The sequence below is a fragment of the Manacus vitellinus genome, unplaced genomic scaffold (genome assembly GCF_001715985.3).
Source record: "Manacus vitellinus isolate BGI_N305 unplaced genomic scaffold, ASM171598v3 scaffold_81_pilon, whole genome shotgun sequence".
Lineage (NCBI taxonomy): Eukaryota > Metazoa > Chordata > Aves > Passeriformes > Pipridae > Manacus > Manacus vitellinus.
The window spans coordinates 1,046,472-1,074,208 of NW_021940822.1; the positions used below are offsets into that span (position 1 = coordinate 1,046,472).

At 43.7% G+C, this 27,737-nt stretch overlaps 1 protein-coding gene and 1 long non-coding RNA gene across 5 annotated transcripts in view; one reads left to right on the plus strand and one right to left on the minus strand.

Moving 5' to 3' along the window:
- LOC108641826 overlaps positions 1-12,817 on the minus strand; it is a 25,681-nt gene extending 12,864 nt beyond the window's left edge. Inside the window, exons 1-3 of one of the 2 annotated variants that reach the window (XR_001922301.1) lie at positions 12,708-12,817; positions 10,342-10,491; positions 4,736-4,823 (exon numbers count right to left, since the gene is read on the minus strand). This is a non-coding gene — a long non-coding RNA (uncharacterized LOC108641826). Of the gene's footprint in view, positions 1-4,735; positions 4,824-10,341; positions 10,492-12,707 lie in introns of those variants that run through there. The other variant, XR_001922302.2, reaches the window with a different exon arrangement.
- Positions 12,818-13,159: 342 nt separating this feature from the next.
- On the plus strand, positions 13,160-27,525 carry ENTPD6 (ectonucleoside triphosphate diphosphohydrolase 6). Of its 3 annotated transcripts, none has more exons than XM_018085495.1 (14): positions 13,160-13,178; positions 14,350-14,667; positions 16,022-16,098; positions 16,518-16,661; positions 17,759-17,834; positions 19,085-19,120; positions 20,291-20,379; positions 21,736-21,815; positions 22,750-22,814; positions 23,129-23,227; positions 23,721-23,861; positions 24,749-24,805; positions 25,808-25,920; positions 26,168-27,525. In XM_018085495.1, exons 2-14 carry the CDS (start codon positions 14,409-14,411, stop codon positions 26,255-26,257), a joined length of 1,326 nt encoding a protein of 441 aa, XP_017940984.1. In that variant the 5' UTR covers positions 13,160-13,178; positions 14,350-14,408; the 3' UTR covers positions 26,258-27,525. The 3 variants fall into 3 exon arrangements, with proteins under 3 accessions (XP_017940984.1, XP_029820721.1, XP_017940983.1); XM_018085494.2 differs by lacking the exon at positions 13,160-13,178 and adding an exon at positions 13,792-14,089; XM_029964861.1 differs by lacking the exons at positions 13,160-13,178; positions 25,808-25,920; positions 26,168-27,525 and adding exons at positions 13,787-14,089; positions 25,682-25,801.
- The last annotated feature ends 212 nt before the right edge of the window (positions 27,526-27,737 follow it).

A 27,737-nucleotide genomic window follows, 5' to 3' on the forward strand; every position in this document is an offset into this window, starting at 1 on the left:
CTGGCTTCCCTGGATCAACTAGGTGGGTTACCTTGTCATAAAAGGAAATTAAGTTTGATAAGCAGGACTTTCCTCTCATGAAGCCGTGCTGGCTGTGACCAATGACTGCATTGTCTTTCAGGTGTTTTTAAATACCTCCCAGAATAATTTTCTCCATAACTTTACCAGGCACTGAAGTGAGACTGACAGGCCTGTAGTTTCCAGGGTCTTCCTTCTTGCCCTTCTTGAAAATCAGGACAATGTTTGCCAGCTTCCAGTCAGCTGGGACCTCTCTGGATTTGCAAGGCCACTCAAAAATCATCAAGAGAGCTTTTGCAATGATATCAGACAGCTCTTTGAGGATTCTTGGATCAATAGTTTTGTAGGGATCCAGCTGGAGCAGCAGATCCCACGCGATTTCATGGTTGACTGGGAGTTGATCATTATTGCAGTCATGGTCCTCCAGCTCAGAGCACTGAGACCCCCTTGGTCCATCATCTGTGTTGAAGATAGAGGTAAAGAAAGTGTTAAACACCTCTGCCTTGTCTCTGTCCCTGTTTGTGAGGTGACCATCCCCATCCTGTAACAGGCCGATGATATTTCTATACTGCCTCTTGCCCTTAATATATTTGAAAAAACTCCTTTGTTGTTCCCTACATTTTCCTGGCCAGCTTCAACTCCAGTTGAGCTTTGGCTGCAACATCTTTCTCCCTACAGTGACAAGCAGCATCTCCATATTCCTCTCATGCCACTTGACCTTGCTTCCACTGGGGATACACCTTCCTTTTTGCCTTATTTCCAAGAGAAGATCCCTGCTCAAGCCAAGCTGGCCTTCTGCCTCGCCTGCTTGACTTCTGACATTTGGGAATTGCCTGTTCCTGTGCCCTAAGGAGGTGATGTTTAAAAAGTGACCAGCACTGAGGGACCATAGCATCTGCAGAAACATTTTTCCAGGGGCCCTTACTTACTAATTCCCCGAGCAGCCTGAATTCTGTTCTCCTCATGTCTGGAGTTGAGGTTTTGCTGGCACTCTCCCTCCTGTTGGCAGAGATTTTAAACTTGATCACTTTGTGGTCACTGTGGCCGAGGCAGCCGCCAATCTCCACTTCGCTCAAGAGATCCCCTCTGTTGACAAGCAGCAGATCAAGGAGGGCATTTTTCTGAATGAGCTCCCTTAGGACCTGTTCCATGAAGTTGTCATCCAGGTTTTCTAGGAATCTTCTGGCCCAGGTTGTACCAGCTGTGTGGTGGTCCCAGTTAATTCTGGCAAATTGAAGTCCCTCATAAGGACAAGGGTAGTTGACTAAGTGTCCCTTAGTTCCTCAAAGAATAACTGTCGGCATCATCGTCCTGGTTGGGAGGTCTATAGCAGACTCCCATGACAACATTTGTTTGCCTCTTGGTTCTCACCCAGAGTCTCTCAACTGTGCCACCGCCAACTGTGAGCTCCACACATTCTAAGCCTTCTATTACATATAGTGCCACCCCTCTACCTCTTGTGCCCTGCTTGTCCCTTCTGAAGAGCCTGTAAGCATCCAACAGGGCACTCCAGTTACGGGACTCATCCCACCACTTTCACTTATGCCAGCGATGTCAAATCTCTGAGGCTGGGCCAAGGCTTGGAGCTCCTCTTATTTGTTTCTCATGCTGCAGGAACTGGTGTAGAAACATTTCAGGTGTGGTACATTATAGCCAAAACCTCTTGAGGCAGACTGAATGGTCCCATTAGTGCTGGTTTTCTCAAGTTTTGGCTTGCCATCCCATCCTCATCATTGGCAAGCCTGGTTTTGTACCTTCCTCCCTTCCAAGCTAGTTTAAAGCTCTGTCAATGAGCCCTGCTAGCTCCTGTTCTAGAACTCTTTTCCCCTCTGAGATAGGTGCATCCTGTCAGGTGTCAGTAGGCCAGGTGTTGAGTAGATCATCCCATGGTCAAAACCCCAAAATTTTTCCCATTACGCCAGCCTCAGAGCCACTCATTAATCTGATGGATCTACCTATTCCTATCAATCCTCTTCCTCATTACCAGAAGAACTAAGGAAATCACTGCCTGTGCTCCTGATTCCTCTACCAATTGTCCCAGGGCCCTGAAGTCTTTTTTGATTGCCCTCAGACTTCTCTTTGTTATTTTGTCGCTGCCAGTTTGAACAACCAATAGTGAGTAGTAGTCCAAGGGCTTTACCAGACAGGAGATTTTTCAGTAACGTCCCTTATCTGAGCCCCTGGGAGACAGCAGACTTCCCTGTGAGTTGGGTCCAGTCTGCATGTTGGGCCCTCCATTCCCCTTAGAAGGGAATCTCCTAGTACAACTATCCTTCTTTTCCCCTAAGCAGAGGAGATCTTAATGTGGGGTACAGGCGGTGTTGTTTTAGGAGGCCCCACTATCCCAGAAGTACTTTTGCCCACCTACTCAGTTGTCTGGCCCTCTAGTTTCAGAGCCTCATACCTGTCAAATTTTGAGAAGAAGGAGGAATCTTCCTTCCAGTACGTGCAGTGACCCACTTCCAGTCTTCATCTTTAACGGACCGTTGAGCAACAGTCCTTTGAGTAATTACCCTGCAGGGTTCTGAGCCCACCTGCTTCTCCATTACAACGGAGGTTCAAGAATCTCAAAAGTCTTGAGACTGTAGCATCTCTGAAAATAATCAGTCCCTCTCTTGCTCATTCGCCTGAATACTATGAAGCCCGTTCACTTCTTCCCGTAGCTTCTTCACTTGGCAGTGACACAGCTCCTCAACCATGGCACATCTAATCTATATTCTCCTTCTGCTGACTAGGCAGCAGTGATCTGCAGTTTGGGTTTTTGAACTGGAGAACTAAAGGTGGTGTGAATGCTGAGAAGGATTGTCCATTCAGTTAGACTGTTTTCCTTCCAACATGACTCTCCACCAGCTGCAGCAAATTCAGACCAGAATAAAACTAATGTCATTAAATCAGTCAGGCTCTGGCATTTCTTTGGCTGCTAAAATCCCAACATGAGATTTCTCCAGAAATGAAAGAGCAGTTCAGTTACAGGATTGGGGTCACATCTCCAAGCACAGAGCATGTGCACCAGGAATGGCAGTACAAGACGACAGCTGTCATATATTTTCTTTCACAACTCATGCCACCATTACACTAGCATCAACCCAGAGAATTAGAAACACATGGAGGCAATATCCTGGGGAACCACTCTTTTCCTCCTAGGGACTCCATCCATTGCCTGTTCTCTTTGAGGAAGAGGCTCAAACTTCCTGCTTGTGGGGAGAAAAGTGTTTGTCCAAATTACCTTTTTTATTCATGGGCCTTCCTTAACAGTAATTATAAGAAAAACAGATCCTGTGGGAGCAATGTAACTAATTCATGCGTGGATGTGCAAACGGGCAATTTGCAAACTAATTGCCCCCGCACAATACACTGTGCAGACAGGTTGTCCAAACACTGTCTCTGCGTACTTTTTGTAGTGGCGGCTGCCTGGTAAGAGGCGGTTGAAATGCTTTCTGGACAGACAATGGGCTTGCTCAAGTGTGCAACTATTTTGGAGGGAAGCTATCCCGCCCACCCTGGGTGGCTAAGGTTTGTTCTGCCTGCGTCCAGCTGCCGTGCTGTGCCAGGAAAATACTGGGGCCATGTGCGGAACAAAACAGTTTTGCCTTATTGCCTCTGCCGGCTCAGGAGGACGCAGAGACTATCAGCAGCATATGGGCCTCGGGGGATTTCAGCCATTTAACAAACATTATATGCTCCATAACAAAACAACAAAATATCAGTACTTAGATCAGCCAAATAACTAAATTAAATTCCCTAGACGGTGAGGACTGGTATGCTAATTGGCTTGCCTTGTGGATTTTTCTATGCAGCTCCCCAAGAAACAGATTGGCCCATTTTTCAGGCAACTGATTGTTAATTGGAGAAATGAATAGCAGGCTGGAGGGGCTGATCACTTCACTTGGTAAATGCAAACTCCCGTTATTCATGAGAACAAGTCAGAGGTGACGTGGTTTTCATGGGAGGTGGGCAAGCGGCTGGTGCCAGGTCAACTCCTTTCTTTCTTTCTCTTTACTCTAGGAACACAAGGGAAAATACAGCACCTGATTCCCCCATCCCTCTGGGATGCTGTGCTCTTCAAACAGCTGAACTGCCCTCAAGGAGGGCTTCCCCCGCTGACTGCAGGTCAGTGGGTATGTTTATTGAGCAGACTTCTGCCAATCTCCTGCTCTGGCTCCATGGTCCCTAACACAAGCAACCTCTACTGGCTCTGGGAAAGTCCTCAGTTTTCCCGTGCTTTGCTTCTCTGGTAGCTCTGATGGGCCAGACAGAAGGACTTGAGGGGCAGAAGTAGTCTGGTGCAGCCAGGTCAGCAGGACACAGCTCCAAAGCTTCTCCCTTTATTGTCCCAGCTCCTGCATTCTCATTAGGCCACATAGCCACTGCTCCTTCTCCTTCCCAGTCACTGACCAGTGTCCTCACTGGTCCTCACTATCTCAGCTTCCCAGATTAGTCAGAGGAACACAACTTCACAAGCAAAGGTGAAGCTTTGGGTCTTATCTGCTCTTTGATCCTGAAGACTCAGCCCTCAAGCCCACATAAGCAAGGATGAAGGCTGTTACCTTGTTTCCCACCCCACTCTCTCCAATGCCTGGCTTTGATTACAAATTTTGTGTAAATGCTGATTCCTCCCTGTTCTCACAAATTTTGCTGTAAGCCAAGCTCTCATTATCTCTCCAGGGCTGAGTAGCCCTCTTCAGACCAGCTCTGTGGTTGCATACAGGACACTTGCCTACTCCTCTGGGCAAGCTTCCTTGCAACTGCTTTCTGCACAGAGACCCAACACACAGACTGCCTGGAAATTATGGCCCAATTATTCACTAAAGACAATACTAAGAAAATTTCAGAAATAGGTCCCTTTAGGGCATTTCAACTACTACTCTACAACTGGTGAAATTTTCAGTTTGTTAGCTGAAACAAAAAATAGCTTTTGTAAATTCACAGAGATATGCAACCAAAATATTTTAACCTGTTAAAACATCACCTTTCCAGTCACATTTTTGTACAATGAAGAAACAGGTGCTAGTAACTCTTCAGGCCATATTTAATTTTATAAGTGGGCATCTTGAGTTACACCATAGCAGGGGCTTGGCAGCCAGCTGTATTTCCCTATTTCCATTTCTACAGATATCAAGCAAAAGAATATTATCAATATTAAGAAAAGACAGACACTGAAAGTTTTCTGTTCTTTGTAATAACTTTAAATTGCTTCTGACATGCTTTATATGATAGTCATTGAAAATATCATAAGACTCACACAGAAAATTCATCATGAAGATAAACAGTGTGAAAACAAGTAATCATGTGAAGACGCAAATCATTGTCGAAGTCACACAACTACTGTCTGTAGTCACAGTCTAACTAGCAGCTGAATATTAAGAGCATCTTTCAGGGGTCGATACTATCTAGATCATCTTAACCACCTAAAGACAGGATGGAATGTACCCTGGCTCAAGCTGGAGGGCAGTGCTGCTTTCCAGAGGAACCTGGACAGGCTGGAGAGGTGGGCTGACAGGGTCTAGCAAAGGCACATGCTAAGTCCTGTCCCAGGACAGCGCCATGGAAAAGCCCCTGGGGGCCAAACTGACTAGGATCAGCAGCATCCTCTTGCAGGAAAGAAGGCCAACCATGCCCTGGGCTGAGTTAGCAAAAGGAGAGTCAGCAGGAGAGGGAACAGTCCCTACCGCTCCATTCAACACTTTTTTGTTCAACTTGGAGACAGAGAGGCAAAGAGGAGAACTTATTGCTATCTGCAGCTACCTGAAGAAGACAAGATGGAGACTGGCTTTTTCCAGAGATCCCAGTGACAGCACAAGAAGTGGTGGACACAAATTGGAACACGGCAACTTCCTACTAGGTATCATGCAACGCATTTCATCTTCAGTCCTGGGACAGGGCCCCAGGAGCCTCCATCCTTGGAGATACTGAACACTCAGCTGGACAACACTTTGAGCGATTCAATCAAACTTCAAATTTGGCCCTGGTTTGAGCATGGGAACCTCAAGAGGTCAGTTTGAAGCTAATTTATCCTAGGTTTCAAATATCATGCTCAAAAAGTTTTTTCAAATCAGAGCATTTTTACCAAAAGCTGGTTTTTTGAACCTTAATGTCATACATCAGACAGTAATAGCTTTTAAAAGCCCTATAGAAAAGGCTGGGATCAATCTTCTACAGAGGAAGCAGAATGACAGTGTGAGAAATTACTTTCTTCTCCCTCAGAATGTTCACAATTGATTCCAAGACTATGACAAAAGCCTGTTAAAGGCATGGGTTGTCTATTCCACCAGACAAACTTCTGCCACTTGACAACCACTTTACCAAACAAAAAATATACATATTTGAATAAACATTCTGCCCACAAACCTACTGGTAAAATATGTATTTTTGACTCTCTGGAAATGCATCCCTAACATGACACACAAGGAACAATTTCTGAAATTGTGAACAGTTAAAAATGGTAGCAATTTGTTTTCACTTTACTTATCCTCCCCACCTATTTTTTTCTCCAAAACAAGCTTCTTGGAAGAATTACGGATAATATTCAACACAGTGCTATGTGACAGCCCACAGATGGATACATTTCTAACGAATTTGGAGAAGTTAACAACACAATGATAGCAGACATGAAAAAAAATCTGGCGAGTTCTCCTTAATTAGATTACACTCTGCACACCCTTCTATACGAATGAGGACACAGCAGTGGAAACCGCCCAACAGCATTGTTAATACAACTGAGGGGGTCTGTAGCAGGGGACATCTGTTTTAAAGCCTTGATCCAAATCTGCCCCTAGAGGCAAATCAGCCAGGCTTTGGACGTCAGTTTAAAACATTAAAAGCAAAATTCGTACTTGCTGGAAGCAGGTGCAGTTCCATTAAACTCACCACATTTCACCGGCACCCGGGATTTCAAATAGTTCCAACAGTCTGCAAGCATGGCACAAGTGCAAGGAGAAATAAAACCTTTCATTATAGAATGTTCAAACATCAGCAAGGTGTAGTAATGCTGTTTCTCAGCCAGAAAGGTCTCAATAAAGTGACCAAAGTGCAAAGCACACTCAGTCCCTACTCACTGCCCTACAAATCAAGGGCTTACAAATTTTGCTATGTTTTCTCCCTCATGCTTAATTTTCTTGCATACAGACATGCTGGTGGATATATCCCCTTGAAGAAGAGTAATAAAAACAATTTTACTTCTTTTTTCTGAAAGCAGAAACAATTCATGTTTTATTCCAATAATCCATGGTACATGCCAAATATGGAGGAGGCAGAGGGGGAAAGTCTGGCAATGATTCTCCCATACATCATTTCAGACAACAGGCACACCTCAGTATAAATAAATAACTGCTAAGCCATCCTCATTCATGTTTCTAATTAGTGTAATCTATTTAACAAACAGACACATAATATAGGTCAATTATGTAGGTCATGATAAATTTGTGAAGAACTTCAGCCTGTAGGGCACCAAAAAGACCACGTTGAGGCAGCATTTCCAAAGTTACAGTTCATTTCTGCACAAGGCTTGTGAGCAGCAGTGAGGAACCAGCAGAGACCTGCTCAGTTTTTCTGGTTTGTCCAACTCCAGCCACAATCACTAACAAAAACACCAGTGACACCCCCTGGGAGACATCCTCTTTGATACAAGCACAGAACTGCCCCTCCAAAATTATTGAACTCAGTTACTACTGGCCAAAATCGCCAGAAACATGTCAAAGACGTTTAATTTCTATGAGTTTGTCGAAAACTGGTGAGTATCCAGAGGGGAGATGGAGAAATATTTTATTTAGGCTTCCTCCATAGGAAAGGAAATGACAGCTCAGTATCACTCTAGTATGCTTGACCATGGCCCTCTGCACTAGGCACAGATGCAGCTCTAGAGAAGCCACAGTACGTGCCTAGTCCTGCCTTGCTAGAAATTTTGGGAAGGAATGATGAAGAACCACAGCGGAGGGCATCGGAGAGCAGCAGGTGCCATGTGGGGTTTCAGAAAAGTGGCAGGAATGGATCTAGCTATCCTGCTCAGGGATATGGGGAGGATCTGGAGATCACCACAGCAAACCCTACAGGGGCGTGATTTGCAACAAGGAAACAAATTTAATGTTCAGGGTTCAATGACCATCACACTTTTCTGCTAAAGGTCAGCACTAATATAATCTGGTCTTTAAGAAGAAGGGAGCAAATGGATCTTGGATGGAAATTTAAGCTATAGCTGCTGTTACTTTTCCTTAGTATTTCCACATATTTTTCTTCTTCAGACAATCCCAACTCAGTTTGCCATGGAACAGGACTTCTGGCTTCCTATTCTGCTGTTAGCAGAGGAACTCCAGAATTGTCCAATGTAATATCTCAGGGAGTTACCTGAGGTGATCTTTGTACCTTAAACTTGCAGTATTATTAACAGCATTACTAATTAAGTGGCTGGGGAGCACCTGGGACCCAGGACACAGCCTGAAATGCAGAGCAACAGCAGTTGGAAGGCTGGTGTGTGAGCACCCGTGCACCAGCTTCAGTGGCACCAGCCACAAGCTGGGAACAGATTCCTCACCCCTTTGAATTTCACAAACTTGCGCTGCTGCCTGGAAGAACCAGTCCCCAGGCAGGGAAGGGGTGGGAGCACCAAGGCAAACACGCCCTGCATAAGGAGCTTTAATTAACAGTGCAGCTCTCAGAGGGCAGGTTTTCCACACTGCACATGTGCAATCGGGTCCACATACAGCAGCCCAAACGCTACTGCTGGGTACATGTCAGCTGATTGAACACCCATGTGCCTCTGAGGATGGGAGGAGATGAACCAGTCAGTGTCATTTACCATATGTTACTACCTGGCCTGCACAAAACAACATGCTGATTACGTGCAGTTTGTGGGCACGCTGTGCCAAAAATAATGGCCTTGTACTTCTATCTACAACATAATCTTGTTACTGTTCATAATAGTCATGACCGAATTGGTGAAATAGCCTTTTAATTATACAGATTCTCCTATTTGTGCAATTTGTATTTGATGCCTGTTTATTAATTCTCATTCATATATCCAACACAATTGTTCTTATAACACTGGAGTGACAGAGATCATTTCCCAAATGGTTCCCAAACTGGTTCCCAATGACCTGCATTCTAGCCCATGTATGATATATATAATACACCAAGCTATGAATCTAAATGTGCACATATAAATAATATGTATAACAGATAGACATCATAATTGAAAATTTGTTACAAATCTCAGACCATATGGCTTAATTCTAAGAATGACCACAGTACTGCGTGTGACAAAGTCTCAGAAACAAATCTAAAACTTTTTAAGCCACCTACACTCCATCCCAGGTCCCCAGCTGGAGAACTGTTCCCGCGAACACAAAAAAGGAAAAAAAAAAACAACCCAGCATTACATTCCCATTTCTTTGTAATCTGTAGTCCTAACCGCAGGACTGTTTATGAACATATATGCAAGATATTTCAACTAAGAGAAATAAATACTGTACTATTTTGCCCTGACCCTGGGGAAATGGTGTTCTTGACAATATACTGCTCTCTGTTGGCCTGACCTGCTTTTCCACAGGGGCCTCACTTCCTGACATCTTCTGTCTTCCCTAGTGAAAAGGGAAAAGACCACCTTGTTTTGCTGACTTAGCAATCGGTGACAGAAGCATCTTTAATTTAGGCTTGAAAAACATTACATTGCTAAGGAAAACAATACTGACATCACCTAAATCTTTTGCCTTGAAGAAAAAATGCAAGTAGTCCTTTAATCCCAGTAACCTTTCAGAAGTATTCCTATTTTCTTGCAACCTGAAAGAAGAAACAGGCTATTCATGTAGCAGGCCCTCCCTAGTAAGGAGCTCAGACAAGCTTGAGCTTGTAACAAGTCTATTTCTAAATGTAACCAACTCAAGTCCTGTTCTGAGTTTCCGGAAACTTGCTCCTAGGTGGGAGTTTTCACAGCAGCCCAAAATCCCAGTAACAACCACAGGATTTGAGATGGGGCTCCCTGGTCTTTTACTTTAAAGGACAGCTCCAGACCTGAGTAGCTCCATGGCCCAAAACCTGTAGTATCTTTATTCCCTACTCCCATTTTTCTGTTGTTTTACCAAAAAGGGATCACTCAGGTCAAAGCTAACTGGAAACCAGCTTATTTGCATTGATTGTATCTTCACACTGACACTAGTTATCACTGAGCTACAGCTGGCACAGCAACACCTATAAAAAACACAAAATTTTAATCTGTCAGCATCTCCTATTTTGGGTCAGAACAAGGTGATGCCATGATGCAGAACCACCAAGACTAGAAACCCAGCTTCGAGGGTCATCCTCCCCTCAGCCCCAGGGATAAAGGGTATTTACCCAGCAGTCAGGCTGTATCTTTCCTGAGGTTCTCCTGTCTATCTTCTTCCTGTTGGGTTTGCAGCTCTTGAGATGCTGTGACTGACAGGAATGCTGCCACATTTTGGGACTATCGCCATAGTCCCAGTGGTGCGATTTTGGGATTATCACCTACAGGAATTACCAGAGCATTCTCAGCTGTTTGGGTTTTTTCTCAAACTGCCAGCAAACAGGTTTTTGTGGTAAAACCACACTGTTAGGGTCTTGCTTACAAACCACGATAGAAACTTAACACACAGTCTGTTGCAATCACAATGCAGAGGAGATGCAAATCTTAAAAAACTTTAATTCTTTACATCTTAATCTTTCTTTGCAAGATCCTCCCATTAACAGCACGATTTCTTTAAAAAATAATTATACAACATTAAAACAAATTAGAAAAATAGTCGGAAAGATCAGTTTCATTTACCTGGGTTAAACAGACAGGGAGTTTGTTTTGAACAGTAACCATCATTTGAAATTCCTCAGTTCCTGCTACTCACAGGGCTGGGGAAAAAAAAAACACAAAATTAATTTACTTTCCAAACACTGCTATAAGGGAGTCATTTGCTGGAATAAATGACACCCTGGGAGACCTTTGCACTTATTCCCCAGCGGGGTCTTTCATCACAGACACCTGCACACACATGGAGCTGCGGGGGCAATGGTGGGACTTGTTGGGAGGGTGTGAGCCTCTTGCACGCAACCAAGAGCATCATGGCTTAGATTTCTGCTCTGCATCTGATTTCCAAATCAGTCTCCATCTCTTCATGCCTTGCGTTTGCTGTAGTGCTCTCACACATAGAATCATTAAGGTTGGAAAAGACCTACAAGATCATCAAGTCCAATCTTTGACTGAATACCACCATGATCACTAAACCATATCACGAAGGGCCAGGTCTGCTCATTTTTTGAATACTTCCAGAGATGGTTACTTCACCACTTCCCTGGAAGACCTTTTCCAATGCTTTATCACTCCTTCAGTGAAGACACTTTTCCTAATCCAAGCTGAACCTCACCTGGTGCAACTAGAGGCCATTTCCCCTTGTCCTATCACCTGTTCCGGACATGCCTATCTCGTATTGGCCTTTTTAGCCACCAACACGCTTGCAACAAACGTGGGTAGAGCCCTTCCCACACCTTCCCAAATCTTCGTTTGCGAAGCCTAGCCATGATGATGATGATGATCACCTGTTGCCTGGGAAAAGCGACCAAACCACACCTCACCACAACCTCCTTTCATGTAGTTGTAGGGTGTCGCTCACAAACTGCCTCTACACACTCTTCCAGATGGGCTGGAGCAGAAAGCTGCTGCTGCAGGAGTAATTTTAGCTGGTGAAAGATAAAATTATCTAGATGGCAGAAGAGCCATTAAGGAAGCTACTCAAGCATAAAAACTGTTAAAGGAACACGACGTATGGGGAAAGGCGTGGAGCCTCCTTTGCTCACATCTACCCACACTTCCCACATCAGAGCTGGCCCAAACTTGTAGGTCAAGAGCTCCTGGCAGGCTCTGACCAGGAGCTAGAGTGTGCCTGGCAGCCCTGCCAGCCATCTCCTGGTGGCATTATCCCGGGGCCACGGGGCCATCCCTCTGCTAGCACAAGCCCTGCCCTGCCCCACCTCCCCTCAGCCTGGGGACTGCTCCTCTTGTCCACAAAAACTGGATTCCTTACCCAGTGTGCAACAAACCAATAATCAGAGACCAAACTCAACCAAACTCAAGAGAGACACTGCTTATTTATTTCATAGCTGTACAAGTTTGGATGCTCGGTGGTATTCCACAAATCAAGGACACCCTTCCAGACTTTCCACGCCATTCTTTATACACAGAAATTTAGTGTTAGTAGCCTCTCAAGTACAGCTCCTCTATTAGTATTGATTAGTAATTATCACACAAATTATGTAATCCTATCTAACTTCTGCACATGCTCAGGGGAAGGGTCTTTGCTGGGGGAGGACCTTTTTCACCTGTAGGCATGATTTTTAGTACTATAATGAAGATAGTTCAGCTATAGGATACATGGACCTCGAGTCTTTTGCCGAGTTGACAATATATACATCAACATCTTCATTTACTTTGTCCTTAGAGCTTGTTAGCTCCAGGGTGTCCTTGACTGAGGGATGCTAACTACCACCTGTTCTACTGACATACAGCAGCTTCTTGATTTACATCATGCTTTAGAGCTCGTGTCTGGATGTATATCATCCCTAGAGCTTGTTTGTTTCTGTCTGTTCCACTGATTAAGTCTCATTTCTTGCTAATACACAAAGATCAAACATCAAATAACACCCTGACTTACGGTAATTTTGACATATTCCACATTTTTCAACACTGATCCTCATACCTCTCTGATTTTGCGGCCTTTTGCTCCTCCTTTAGCCACATTTTCCGGGAGCACCCACCCCTGGGGGTCTCCCCCGCTGCGAGACCGGCCTCCCCTCACGGAGCGCGGGGCCCACCCCGCGCCTGCCCGCCGGCGGCGAAGCGGAGGCCGCCGCCCCAGGCCGCCGGCCAGCGGCGCGCGCCATGGCGCGGGCCCGGCGGGGCGCCGTGAGCGGCGTGCTGCTGAGGGAGTGAGGGGAGGGAGGGCAGGGAGGCAAGGAGGGGGAGGGAGGGAGAGAGAGAGGGCGCGAGAGGCGGCGCGGACGCGTGTGAGCGGGGAGCGTCCCCGCTGGGCCCGGGCCGCCCCGCCGCGGCCGCGTTTCCTCCCGATCCTCGGCGGCGCAGGCGGGAAGATTTTCCCTTGCAGAAAATCTCGGCGTCCCCTGACAAAGGCAGGGAAAGGGCAATCCCAGTTCTATTCAGGCAGACGGCGGTAGGGTAGTAGTGCTTCCAGACTGTTGCGCCTCCAGGCCTCCCCCTCATCCTTCCAGTCTCCCCTTTCCTGCCGTGGGGCTTGAGTCTCCTCAAAGACACAAAACCCCTGCGGCTTTCCTCCTTCCTGTGACATTTAGCTCTCGTGTGGCTGCAGTTGAGGCCTTTCTGGCACCAGAAGGATTGGAGTGATCATCCCCTAGACGTGCAGCGATTGCCACCTGCATGTCTCTGCCTGCTGGTAGAAGCCAGAAAGATTTTTTTTTTTTTTTTTGCAATGCCATCTTCCTGATTTCTGTGTCATGACAGCCTACAGTTCCCTTTCCCTCACACTGATCTGTTCTTCATGTGTATTTGTGCCTGTGGTTTAGCTTTTCTCCATTTTTATGAAATTTTGTCTTACCCAATATGCTTGTAATTTTGATTTTAAATTCCTCCCCTTCACACCTTCTGTATGCCTCCTGAATTCATATCACCAACAAATTACACGTGTGTCAAAACCTTGTTTAACTCAACTTCGTTGTTTGGTTTGTTCTCTCTTCATTACTCCTTAACAAAAAAGGAAAAATAATACGTAATTTTGCTCCCCATAAATCATCACTAACTGTTTTTTAATCATCTGAATGGTGTCATGTGAGTGCTTGTAGATTTTTTGCATTGTGCTTTGCTGTGGTTTCTTTCCTGGTATTGGACATGGGAGAGAGGAACACTCAACTCCCTCTTGCCTTTTAAAAAACTGTCCTTGTCCAGTCTTCTGGGACCTGTTTCACCATCCAGGAATTCACAAAGATAAGTGGCAGTGGATCTGCGGGATCTTCGTCCTCAGATTTCTTCAAGATGAGTTGGATAACATGGAGGAGCCCTATAGCTGCCCATGCTGTGAGCAGGAGATTGGATGAGAGACCTCTTGAGGTTCCTTCCCACCTCAGTCACTGTATTTACTTTCTCTGAACTCTCCTTTCTCTGCCTCTAAGGCCTCTGTAGCAATGGAGGAAAAGAAGATTTATGCTGCTCCATGCCTCAAAGTTAGCTGTAGATCTCAATGACATGCTGAAGGAGGATGTGTTCCTTTGGAACAATTGGGAGTGTTCAGTGTTGTAGGCATCATGCTCTTAGATCCGTTAATCGGGTTTAGAAAATAAAACGGACTTTTTCTCTTCTGTTGGATGTAGGAGTGATGTGGGAACCACCTGTTCTCTGTGATAAAGGGAAGACACAAAACATCTGATAGATGGAAGCCATGAAGATGTCAAAGCGGTTCTTCGCTTTTGGGATTTTGGCATGCATAGCTATTTATGTTGCATACATAAAATGGCGCTTGGATTCCAAACCACTCATGGGAGCAACAGAAGGAATTGCTGAAAGCAGGGGAGATAAACTGAACCATCAGGCAGTGACCACAGATCTCTCGGTCTTTTATGGAATTATGTTTGACGCAGGAAGCACAGGAACTCGCATCCATATATTTAAATTTACACAGCAGCCAAGAGGTATGTCCTGCTCATTGCTTGATAGATTAAGTCTTCCACAACGTTATGGAGCAGATTATTGATGACTCTTTTCTAGAGATTACTGGAACAAACATGCTTCAGCTCTTTCTAGAGAGTCATCTATATTATGATTTAGGCATATATGCTTGGATGAAATTACGAAATGTTCAACAAGAAGAAAATGCTGTAATGTCAGAATGTGAACTAAATAGCACCTGTACTTTTAGAGTGGTGGCTTGAAGAAGAGCAATTTTTCATCACACTGGTGGAAGAGAAGATTATAAATTCAAACTTCCTTATTTCCCCAGATTTTCACCATGAGGTTGTTGGCTGTCTCCAGTTCATGCTAGTGAGCTGCTTCTCTCTGCAGTGTCTGGTTTAGTGCATCCTTGGCTTGAGTGTTGGATTTAAACTGTAAAATAAAACAAAAATTGTAAATTGTTTGATTAAAATTGCTATGTATTACATCTGGACAAAAACTACTCAGAAGTGAGACAGAAGTGTACAAAAAAATCTCCAGTTTTCCTCTGGAGTACTAAGCTTCATTTGTTTACATGTTGTCAGCTCCTATTTGTAAAAGTCTTAAAGATCAAAAAACTTTTGTGAGTGCTGTTAGTAAGTGACCTGAAGGTTTTCAGGGTTAGCAGTGTATGGTGTGATTGACCACTGGGGAGCAAGGTAGGTTTGCATAATGGGCTGTTGTAAGGCTTAGCCAACAAAGGTGTTAAACAACAGTCCACTGGCAGTCTTTTAGTGTATTCTCAAGTCTTTGCTGCTTCCTTGCCTGCTTTTCTTTAAACATAATTTCAGAATATATTGCAGCAAACTTTATAGAGTGTAGTTGGCTACAGGAGGAGGATGACAGTGTGTCAGGCTGGTGTTGTCTTGATTTCAGGTGCATGTAGGGCTACAGGTTTGCAATATGTTTAAGTCTGGCTCCCTCTGCTGTTATTGAAAAAAAAGGAAAAGCTTCCACTAGTGTTTGCTGGAACCAAGTTTAGTCAGAACAGAGCATGCTGAAATTTGGAGCCTTTGTTACAGGTGCAGTTTGGAAAGCTGCACTTGGCGGGTGTAAGGCCTCAAAGACAACTTGAACCCATTGTCTGATATGCATAAAGAATATAGTGCACACCAGCACCTGAAAACCAGTCATGACTTTAAAAATGGTTTTCTCAAGATCTAATTCCATAGCAAGGGCTGTATTTAGAGGTCAGGTGCTGTTGATAGTTCATTAGACAGAGGCTTCAACTGACTTCCATTAACACCTAGTAATGTAATTTGTTAAATGATTTTCTTTTTGTGTATGCGAAATTATTTGTACTGTTACTTATTTTGGAATACTGCTTTTGAACAGAAACTCCCAAATTAACCCATGAGACGTTTAAAGCACTGAAACCAGGTCTATCTGCATATGCTGATGATGTCGAAAAGGTAATTTAAGTGATTTCTCTTCTGTCTCCCTTACCTTCAAGCTCGCAGGAATTTAGGCACTCCCTGAGCCAGACTTACACCCAGCTTGTAGCGTTTTACTGGCTCCAAAAGCCTTTGTTTTCCAGGAATTGGTCATACTGCCTTTTGAGCCCTCTGTAGCCAAAACATTCAGTGATAGAGTTCTATGTCACTGTTTGAAAAAGGGAGTCTTTCAGGTTTGACCTGTAGCTTGATAATATCTGTTATATCCACTAAGACTTAACACTGTAGGAGATAGTGAGTCCTACACCTTCTCCTGGCCCCTTGTGCTTTTAATTTGTCTCTGTTTCACATTTACAGTGAATTGAGTCTCTGATCACCCTTTTGCCCTTTCAAAAGAGTTTTTAAGATGCCTTTTCTTGTTCTTTTTTTGCTCACAGAGTGCCCAGGGCATAGAAGAGCTCCTGGAGGTGGCAAAGAAGGAAGTTCCTATGGAGCTGTGGAAGTTTACTCCTCTGGTCCTGAAAGCCACAGCTGGCCTACGGTTGCTGCCAGGAGAGAAAGCTCAAAAGTTGCTGGATAAGGTACTATTTCTTGTTTTTCCGTTTGCTTGCCAGAAATTTTATAGCAAACCCTGATCGGTTCTGTGTAATGTGTGTATTTTTTTGTGTATATGAGTCATTTCCCATTGTTTAACCCCGAAAACAGTGCAGAGCCACCTGATCTCAAATGCACTTGGGGGAGAAGTTGTGTGAGTTGCAAGCACAGAGGAATGATGGCAGCTCCAAGTAAACCAGGAGATGACAGATAACATAACAAATGCAGTGACAGCCTACTAACAGTAACTACAGGCCTGTTCTTACTGGTCATGTTTAGCAGTGGGTTTGACTGGGATGGTTCTATTTTGAGAAAAGCTCTCTACTGTTTGATTGGCCACATTGTCAACCTGCTGCTGCAAGGTCGCTCCTTTATATTGATTGAAAACAATGTAAATTGTATTTTTAGGCATGTAAAATACATTTAATATTTTAAAATATTAAAAAAATAAACAAAACGTGTTCTAGACCTTTGAGCTGCAGGAAAAGTTTATTAAGTGTGCACTGAGTGTACTCTTTTTCTAAGCAATAATTGGAAGGAAGAAATGGGGGGTGGTTGAAATCAAAGTCTCTGCTGCCTGCAGCCTGGCCAATACTTTTCCACACTGAATTTCAGCTGAAACTTTAGAGGACCCTGCAAAGCTAGAGCTCTGCTGCCTCATGTAGGATAGGGTATAGAGGATCATTATCAGCCAATATGCTCTTGTTGGAAATGCAGTTCCCTGGGACATTCCTGAAAGCCAGGCTATCCATCTCTTGCCTTTCACATGCATGTATGGGTCACCAGTTGCAGCAAAGTAAACTGGAGTCCCTTTCCTACCCATTGTATTCCTTGCTAATGGCACTTTTGAGCAGCCTTCATCCTTGACAACCCACACATCCATTTCCTGTCTCTGCACCCAACTGCAGAGCCCACATGTAAAGATGGTGCTTGTTGGCCTCTTGAACTTCAAACAAAGTCGTGAGCAGCAGTCAGGAGGATTTAGCCCAAGAAGAGGAGCAGTAGTGTAAAACTGGAATTTTAAAAAACTTGGTTTCCAGCTCAAAAAATACTTCTCTGAATGTAGCTTTTATTTGAACTACAGGTGAAGGAGATTTTTCAGGCCTCTCCCTTCTTTGTGAGGGACGACTGCGTGTCAATAATGAACGGAACGGATGAAGGTAGGTTGTCTTGTGGAGACTCCTTCTGCAGTCGTGGAGATTCCTGCTGCACTCTGACAAGTCCTCTACTCACTGTAATGGGAACCCACAAGCAGGGGGTTTGACAGAGTTTTTATGCTACCACAGGCAGCACCTGCCAAAGAGATCTTGTGCTACATTTTCCAGTTTGAAGTCCTGAACTCTGTCCTGATCTTGAAAGCTCTGAGTGTTGGGCAGTTCCTGTAGGATCACCAGGAAGCCACTGTGCAGTCAGCACTTGTAGAAAAGTTTCTGTATATCTGTTTGTTGAGATGGTCTTCAACAACTAGGTTTGCACACTGTGCTCTTGACAGTGCTTATCAGAGCTTTCTGGAAGTATTTGGTCATAACGTTAATTATAACTGATCTAATGAGTGGAACTGTGAGTTCAATCTGATAAAAGTATATAGAGAAGAAAACATATGCTGAAGTAAGTCAGTGTTCATCAAAAAATGCTGAGGACAGAACATCTAAATTCTAAGTAAGTGAGTGTTGAAATGTGTTTTAATTCTGCTTAGAAACCAAACTTTAAAATAGGTGAAGCTGTTTATGAGTTTCTTTTTTTGCTACTTAGTGGAAGAAAGACATTGTAATTCTTCTTTTTGTTTTGTTTTATTTTAAAATCATTAATAACAGTGACAGCCTTGGTTCAGCCAAGGGTTGAAATGGACCATGCTCCCTAGAATGCTTTGAGTTTTAACCACATGAATAAATATTTGAATTTGTTAACATAAGGCCCACTAATTCACCTAATTTATGGAGGAACGGTTTATAAAACAAAAAGAGGACAGAAACAGCATAGCTCACAAAATTGCTTAGAGGAAAACAGGAAAAATTAGAACACTGAAAGATAAAAATTCTTAGTATTCAAAAGGAAAGTCGAGTGCCTGATATCAAACAAAATTCTACAAGTGGATGTTTTCCTAGAAGACAAACAATGTGAGTCTCGGTCATCTTGTTGTCTTTTAACTAAGGACTGAAGCCTTTGTAACTTATTGCCTAACTTTTTGGCCTGTGAAGTACAGAGTTCTACAGGCATTTCATACATGGGGCTTCTCTCCCAAATATCACATAAGCTCTGATAGAGAAGGTAATTCTCTTTGTTCAGGCATCTTACCTTGGTTTTGGACAGCCATTGACAGTTCTGGAAATGTAATTTACTTGTTACTGCTGTGAGTCAAAATGAAATGGTATGATTTAACAGTGCATCTTCTGAATCTTTTCCTCATTAGGTATTTCAGCCTGGATCACAATAAACTTTTTAACAGGTATGTGTACATGAGCATGTGCATAAAGATATGATGGATGCTGTGAAAGTCATGCTGTTCTCTGCCCCTGCGTGGGATTTGCTCATTCATTGGGATGGAATGGGAGAAGGAAGAATCTGAGAATAAGTCAGCAGTTATTTTTGGCCTGGCCTATTTAAGTCATTAGGATTTTGGCCTTTTACTTGACAGAGTGAGGAGTTTAATCTTTTTCCCTAGATGTTTAATGTAACTTTTCTCTCAATTCCCTGTAGGGTACCAGGGCATTTTATTCCTTTCTGAGTCTGCTGTGACTCTGGCTAAATTTTTAATGTGAATGTTCTAGATGTGCTTGGCAGCTGCACAGAGTAAAAGAAAATGCTATGCTACTTCCTTACAGATTTATAACATAGAAATGCCACAAGTGTTTACACTGCTGGGTGAGAAAAGGATAGCTGAAGAGTAGAGAAAAAACTAAGCTAAAGACCTCTCTGACAGTATGTAATGCAGTCTGCCATCCAAGTGCTCTGTTCAGCACACACAGTGTGTGGAGCAATGTGCTCTGAAGCCTTTTATGCCCACAGGAAATATCAGAAAGATTAGTGATCTTCAAACATCAGCTATCATGAGGCATACTGAGGTACTTGGCACAAACTGTCCTTGTCAAGAAGGTGCATTTGAGGGATCTAACTGAGAAGAACTAGAATTAAATGAGAGGAGAGGTCTTGGCTGGCAGCAGGAAGAATTCCAAGAGAGCTGAGTCTATTAGGCCGGCTCTTTTCAGTATGTCATCCCTTTGGCCATAGGAAACTGCAAAATGCTGCTAAGAGATCAGGGAGAGGTGGCCAAGAAAACCACATTCCTCTGTGTTACAAAGTGGTTACCAGAGTAGAGTTTGTAAAATAGTCCTTGCTTCCACTGAAAAATGTTTAGGAATGCAGTAACCAAAGCTGCTGTAATTAGGACATGAACAGCCACCAGAGAAATAAGAGAATCTCTTGTCACTTTAAGATTTTCAGGTCTGATAAAGCCAAAATCAGTGCCCAGTAGGTAACAGTATAATTTAGTGCTGTCTGTAAGCTGACAGATGGAGTTAGATTATTCCCTTTCTTTACTACTGTACTTCTAGTTTTGTTCCTACCCAGTTTCTCACAATGCCCACCTTGGATTTCTCTGTTCTGTCACACATTTCAGGTAGGCTAGATGATCCCCAGAAGAGAAGTGTAGGGATGCTGGATTTGGGTGGTGGATCAACACAGATCACCTTCCTTCCACGTGCTGAGGTAATGTGAACATGCGCACTGTTGGGAAATGCTGGTGCAGAAATCAGTAACTGCTCAGATTTCTTTCCCTTGGAAACAGAGCAAGAGTTTGTCAGTGTGACATGAAGCCACACTTGTGACAGAAAAACCCAGATCACTTGGTCACATCTGCCTTGTTATAGTCAGTCACAGAGGCATTCACAACTCTCTGTCCATCCTCATAGTCCAGCTCTGGATCGGTGGTGCATGTGGCGAGTCTGCCAGGGCTGCTTTATCTTGAAAATACCACGTTCACCTGACTGTCTTAATCCTTGGCTCTCAGTTTGTGCAGCTTATAATGAAGAACTCAAAATGCAGTGCTGTTAATGAATTCGAGTCCAACATTTGCCCTACAGTGGATTTTAGGAACACAATAAGATGCTGCCTTGATCCTGGTTTTCGATTTTCCTGAGTTCACTCAGTTGCAAATGAATGCTTTCTAAGGAGCAACTGCTGTTATGCAGTAAAAATATACTCTGATGTCATTTGAGCTTCCTGGTGTGGCATTTTTGTAGATGTTCTGTGAGCTGGAAGCCCTGTGAATGTAGAGTTGTAAGGCCATGGCCTGAGCAGAGATAGTGTTCCTAGTAAAGCTGCACAAAAGCAGAGGGATGGGATGCTGTGTCCAGCCTGGAATAATCAAGACATTGCATTGTTACAGCAGAATGACAAGGGATGTGAAGGGTCTGGGATGTGGAAATTCTGGACATAGAGATTGTGTTAAGATATGAGCAGCATGAACAGCATTGTGGCCTGAGCTTTGCTCCCCACAAACGTGCTAGTGCTGGTGCACTTGGGGAACATGTTGCAAAGTGTGTTAGGTAATTATCCTTTCATTTTTTCAGACTACAGACTGGTCCTCACTCTGTTCCTTGGCAAGCACAGTGATGTGCTTTTCCTCTGGCTTGTGCAAGTTCACAGATTAATTCCACTCAAGTAGGAAGTTAATGTGTGCCTGGCTTTTGTATTAGTTTGCTCACAGTTTTCTGTAGTAGGGATCATGTGAAGAGGCAGTTGATGTAACCTCTTGACAAAAGTAGTTAAGAGCTAGAATAAGGATTCCTTTTAATGAAAGTAATTCTTTTATACAGCATTTTGGTGTGGGTACAAATAGAAATGTAACCAATGTAGATCCTGTCATGTGAAGGCACTACTAGCTCCAGGTTTTGTGGTTGTCTTGCATATCAGGAGTCAATTTGAAATACTTGCAAATTCATAATTTCTCTCTAAATCCTGCTAGGATTGTTTCATGTTTTTCCTAACTTTTGGAAGATTACTTTGTTGATGTTTGCTGCTGGCTGGCAGAAACCTGTCAGTGATGTCTTTTTCTCCCTTCAGGAAACTCTCCAGACATCACCAGCTGGCCACACAACTTCATTTCAGATGTTTAATCACACCTACAAGCTGTATTCCTACAGGTTAGTTGTGGGAAGGAGAACACACTGTAAAAATCAAAGCTTTCTATGAAGCCAGTGAGATCTAGGTGTTTTTCTGAACTGGAGTCCTTGCCAATGAGTACCAGGAAGAAGTGGAGACACTTGAGCCATGTGATTGTGGTAGATTAACCTTGGCTGCCCACCATGTGCCCACCAAGCCACTCTATCACTCCCATTCCATTAATAGGACAGAGGGAAGAAAATATGACAAAAAACTCATGGGTCAAGATAAGTACAGGGAGGTCACTTACCAATTGCTGTTATGGGCAAAAGAGACTTGACTTAGAGAATTTAATTTAATTTATTGCCAATTAAACAGTAAGATAATGAGAAATAAGAATAAAATCAAAACCACCTTCCATCCACCTCTCCCTCCTTCCCAGGCTCTGCTTCACTCCCAACTCTTTTACCCCTTCACCACTGAGCAGCAATTCTTTTATACAGCATTTTGGTGTGGATATAAATAGAAATGGAGAATGGAGAGTGAGGGTTGGAGTCAGTTCATAGCGCTTTGTCTGTGTCATTCCTTCCTCCTTGTTGTCTTCCCTTGCTCCCAGTATTTTGGGCAGAGACAAGCAGCTTCTTCCCACCTGTGTTTGCTGTAGGGTATGTTTGGGCTCAAAAAGAGTCAGTTCTGTATGCTAGTGGCTGGACTGCCTTTGGAATACCATTGCCAGTTCTTCAAGAGCCAGATTACAGCTGTCAGCTATTGCCTGAGCTTTTCAGAGAGCAATTATCATTCTGGGTGAGAGTAATCTGAGAGCAGGTTGTCACACTGTTCCTCTTATGTGCATGAGCTCACTTGAGCCACTTGGCTATGACTGTGTAGAGGAGACTGGCATGTCCCAGCCAGGTTTTCAGTGGAGTATCAGAGGAATGATGTTTGTTGTTCACAGAGGCTTTTATCCCTTTGCAGTTACCTGGGACTTGGGCTGATGTCAGCAAGGCTTGCCATTTTGGGCGGAGTTGAGGGAAAACCCTGTAAGTTATGGGCAGTCCTCAAGTCTTGTCTCTGAGCACAGGGTGGTGGTAGGGGGAGGAGTTGTATGACCCCTTCCCACTGGTTCCCGAATGGCATGTGGACTCCTGTCACTATGGCTGGGTGCATTTGAGACAAATGCAGGAGGTGACATTGCTAGATCCCAGGAGACTTGGATTCTTGCCAGCCCTGGGTGGGAGGCGGGCATGGGACATCTGAGCCCTGTCTGGACCGTGGAGGTGCCTTGCTGGGGGTGAGGGTTCTGAATTTAAGTCTTCATGTTTTTGTTTAATGTGGCTTTGTTTTACTTCTGCAGCAGAAGGGGAGGAGTTGATTAGCCCTTGTTTGCCACCTGGCTTCAAATCTGAATGGCAACATGCTGAGATAGTGTACAAAATTAAAGGACAGAAGGCAGGTATAGTGATTTATCACTCTTCCTATCTAGGCCAGCTGCAATTAGCAGAGGAAATCAAACTCTCAGCCTCTTGCAAAGATACCAGACTGTTTACTCTTCTATCTGGCTCCTCTTGCTATGCTGTTAAAGAGATCATGCAGCTCTTTCCTGTTGTGCCATGAGGTGTCTGTCCAGTCAGTAAAGCTGCTAGTAGTGATGCAGATGGACTTGAACAATCCTCAAACAGGTCTTTTCAAAATTCTTCCGTCTCAAATGATGTTGTCCATCTCTGATCTATCACATACTTAGTCCCAAGCTGAGGATGGTAGGTGTTTGCTTCTGGAAGAAGAAGCAGCTCTCTGTGAAGATCTTCTGGAGTGCTATTTTGCAAAAAGGAGCCTGTTTCTTGGCAGATATTAAGTAAATTGTATGTATGTATAACTCTCTGTATATATATATATATATATATATATATATATTATAATATGCTGGGGGTTTTTTTGCCTTCTTTTAGGTGAGCCTCTTTATGAGTCTTGTTCTAATAAAGTGGCAAAGATGCTCTACAAAAAAGTGCATAAAGCTGAGGAAGTGAAGGACTTGGATTTTTACACTTTCTCCTACTACTATGACCGTGCAGCAGAGGCTGGTCTCATAGGTATGTCTGCTCCTGGTTTTGTTTCATTTTAAATGACAAGTTATTAAATAAATGGTAACACTCGCAGACATCATGATGCTTTGCTAAGCTGTCATGGAATATAGTCTGTTGTTACACTGCTGTGCAGCATTGAAGCATTGATCTTGACTGGATATTAATTTCTATAGAGAAGGGACTGGGGCTGTGAAATAGGATCTGCAACGTTTGGTAATAGTTTTTAAACAAACTGTTTCTGTTTCAGAAGAGGTTTTGTTGTCTGATTACAATCCAAAATAGAAAAACCTTCATAATAGTAAACAAATTTCTCAGTCAGTAAAGCAGTAAAAATTATTTGGGCTGTGTGTTTTGCTCCACTGACCTTTTTAGATGGAATGAAGATTTTCAGATACTTCCACTTGTATTCAAAATGTGTCACATCTCTTTTCCGTGGTATGCTGGTGTACAGAAGGCTGTCATGTTCAGTGGTAGAAAGGAGATTGTGACATCTCAAGTTAGTTTGGACAAACCTACCCCCCACTCCTTGGCCAGTTTCTTTTTACAAATAATTTCAGATTTAATGTGCTGCAGAGCACCAGTGCTCTGTCAGATCTGGTCACAGGTGTTAACTGTGTTCAGGCACCACTGGCAGAGCAGCAAAGACATGGGGATCAGGTGAGAGAGTCTGTAAGCTGTTTCTATGGGAAACTAGTCTTAAGGTTCTTCATAAACAAAGACTTTTCAGTCTGTAGTCAGAATCTTTTGAAGGTTCTTTTACCTTTAAAACCAGTCTGAATTTTGACATTGATTTCAGTGGCTCAAGATTTGATTTTGAAACAACTCTCATGACTTGAATCTACAATTGCCTTTATACGAAGACCGTAAAAGACTGGGGTTTTTTTTTCTTTTAGATAAAGAAAAAGGAGGAAGCTTAACTGTCAGTGACTTCGAAATTGCAGCTAAATATGGTGAGTAAAATATAATCAAACACTTACTAGTTATTGTGTGTAAATTCATTCCCAGGTGGCAATTGTGTGACATGCTAAGAAGCCTGATGTTTTTAAGGAAGTATTAAGTACCTCTACATAGCATCTCACCAACACTTCCGCTTTTTTCTGAAAATCTCAACTATTTTTATATTAACTTTTGCTTTTGCAGCTGACATAAGACACATCTTATAATACATATATTTCAAAACTCTTTCAAGAATTACTAGTAAATAATTACTTGACAATTAACAACTGTTCTGAAATCATGCTTTCAAGATAATTGTGGCTTTATTATCCTGTTAGCATAACCTGTTCTAATCTGGTTTAGTTTTTGTTTTTGTTCGTTTGCTTGATTGTTAATCAGAAAAGAGGGAAAACCGGTTCATAGCTTTTCACTTCATCATCTGCAGAGAGAACTGCCTACACAGATTTACTAATGTAAACATTCTTTTCTTAATACCACAAACTCAGGCTTTGATCAAACTGTCATGGGGTTTTTTGGTAAACTTTATGTATGACTGAACAATTGCTGTTCTGATTTTTGGACTACCTTTTGTGTAATTACTCCTGAGAAAGGTTTTATTTTGATTTTGTCATTTCTTTTATTTTGTTTTGGGTTTTTTTAATTTGGTTTTGTCAACATTTGTCAAGTGCTGGTGCTCAAGAAAGATAACACAACTGAAGTTGGTAATATATTTGAAGCCTTGAATTAGAAGAAGTTGGAGGCTCTTTTCCTGGAGAGATACAAGAAATTCTCTCTCACTCTTAGGGGAGAGACAGAATGTCTGGATCTTCCTTCCAAAGCTTATGTGCTTCTCCTAATGTGTGTGTGTCATTTCAACCTCATTGTGACAGGTTCCATCACTGCACAGCTCAACTGACAAGAGGTGCTTTATGGATTTGAGATTATTCAAAGCTGGGCTGTTGCTACACCTGAGCCCACAGTGTGCATTCAGACACCGTTTTTTTTTTTCTCCTTAGTTTGTAAGACCATGGAAATCAGCCCTGGAAGCAGCCCTTTTCTCTGCATGGACCTCACGTACATCACCTTCCTCCTGCAAGAGCTGGGCTTCCCGAAGAGCCAAGCCTTTAAGGTGATGCACAAAATGGATTTCTGGGGAAAGTGGGCACGAGGGTGCCAAGGCAGGAGTCGTCATGCTGGTAGTTCAGTTCTTGATTTGCCTTCCTGCTACAACACATGCTGTGTGATTGTGGATGGAGCGGCACTCTCCCCACGATGGTATCACCGTCTGGTTGCCATAACTGTGTTCACCTTGCATGCTTCAGATTTTCCCAAAGAATTGTGTTTTAACTTTTTTGCCTTTTTTTTTTTTTTTCCAGCTTGCCCGGAAAATTAACAATGTTGAAACAAGCTGGGCTTTGGGAGCCACTTTCCATTACATCGACTCGCTCAATAGACTGCAGTACTAAAGCTCCTAGACGGTGACTTTTGGGAATCTCCAGTTTTTGGAAGCCCATCATGGGAGAACCTGTTGAAGGACATGCTTTTGGCTTCTGGAGTCTTTTGGAAGGTCACCATGAAACAGGTTTCTTTCCTCCCACCACCTGCCAAGTCCTCTCCATCGCTAGCTCTTTTTTACAGTGCAGAGTGTGGTGTGTAAAAAAATAAGCCTTGATTTGACAGCATCTGGCATCAGCTTGATGTAAAACTTGATCATTATGGAAGGAAAACCAGGACTCTGCAGGACATCTATGATCTCTATGAGAAAAACACACCTTTTTGGAATATGCCTGTATTATGAGCTTGCAGTATGCTGAAGTTGCTGTAGGAAACAGTCACTCCACAAGGAACTCTTTACTGTCCTGATTTCAGGGTGTTTTTTCATGTTTGTCAGCAGTTTTCAGTGATGATTTTTATGTTACTACTCGTGTTTGAAGGTGAATTTGCGTGTGTGCAAAAATGGTGCATTTACACAGATGCTGACAGGCAGCAGCTTTGAAATGCAGCGTGGATGTTGCAGCTCTGTTTTCCACTTGCTGAAGGAGGAAAGCTTGGGAGCACTCTAGAAACTGGATACGGACTTGGAGGCATGAGCCTGTATGCCCTGTAGCGTTAAAGCCTAATGTTGATTCCCTGCCTTTGGGAGGTGGATTGTGGAAGACATCAGATTTGCTGGATCTAGACGAGCAAGGCCTGGGAACTGGGTACAGGGATAACGATGGATTTGACAGTTCTAGAGTCAGTCGGAGTAACATTGATGAACAAGACACAGTCACAAACATAAACCCTGAGCATGGCTTGTTGGATGTTGCAGACCTTTCTGCCTTGGTAAGGTTGATGCGGGGCCTGGGGTGAATGCATTTGTGTGGTGCCACATCTTCTGTGAAGCTGCGGCTTCTTCTGTGATAAAAGATTGTATTGTGGTTGCACTGAGCCATGGCAGGGTAGCTGCAGTGCAGCACTCCCAGTGCGCGGGCAGGGGCAGCAGGAGTTGGAGGGGACATGCTGCGCTGTTTGTAACCTAACTGTGGAATTGTGATGTCTTCGTATGGATGTATGCAAAAGAGCTCAGCTTCCCCAAGAGCCAGCAGTGCCCGCCCTGACTCCTGGGCTCACGGCAGCAATAGGTGGTGGCATGGAGGCACGCTGCGTGCATGGCTGCGGGCTCTGCAGCTGAGCATACGGGGACACTTGAACCCCGCCGTTCTGACAATAAACTCCCAATTTAAAATGAAAACGTGTTGTTGTTGGTGGAGTGGCTTTTAGCGCCAGAGGTCGCACAGCGGGTGGGTTGAGAAATTAATGCCCTGATGCCACCCCTGACCCCTCGGGCCATCACAGTCCTGCCGCCATCCCCGTCCGTCCATGCCATCCCTGTCCCCACGCACCATCCCAGCCCCCTACGCCACCCCAGTCCCAACTGGCCATCCCCGTCCCATCAGCCCGCCC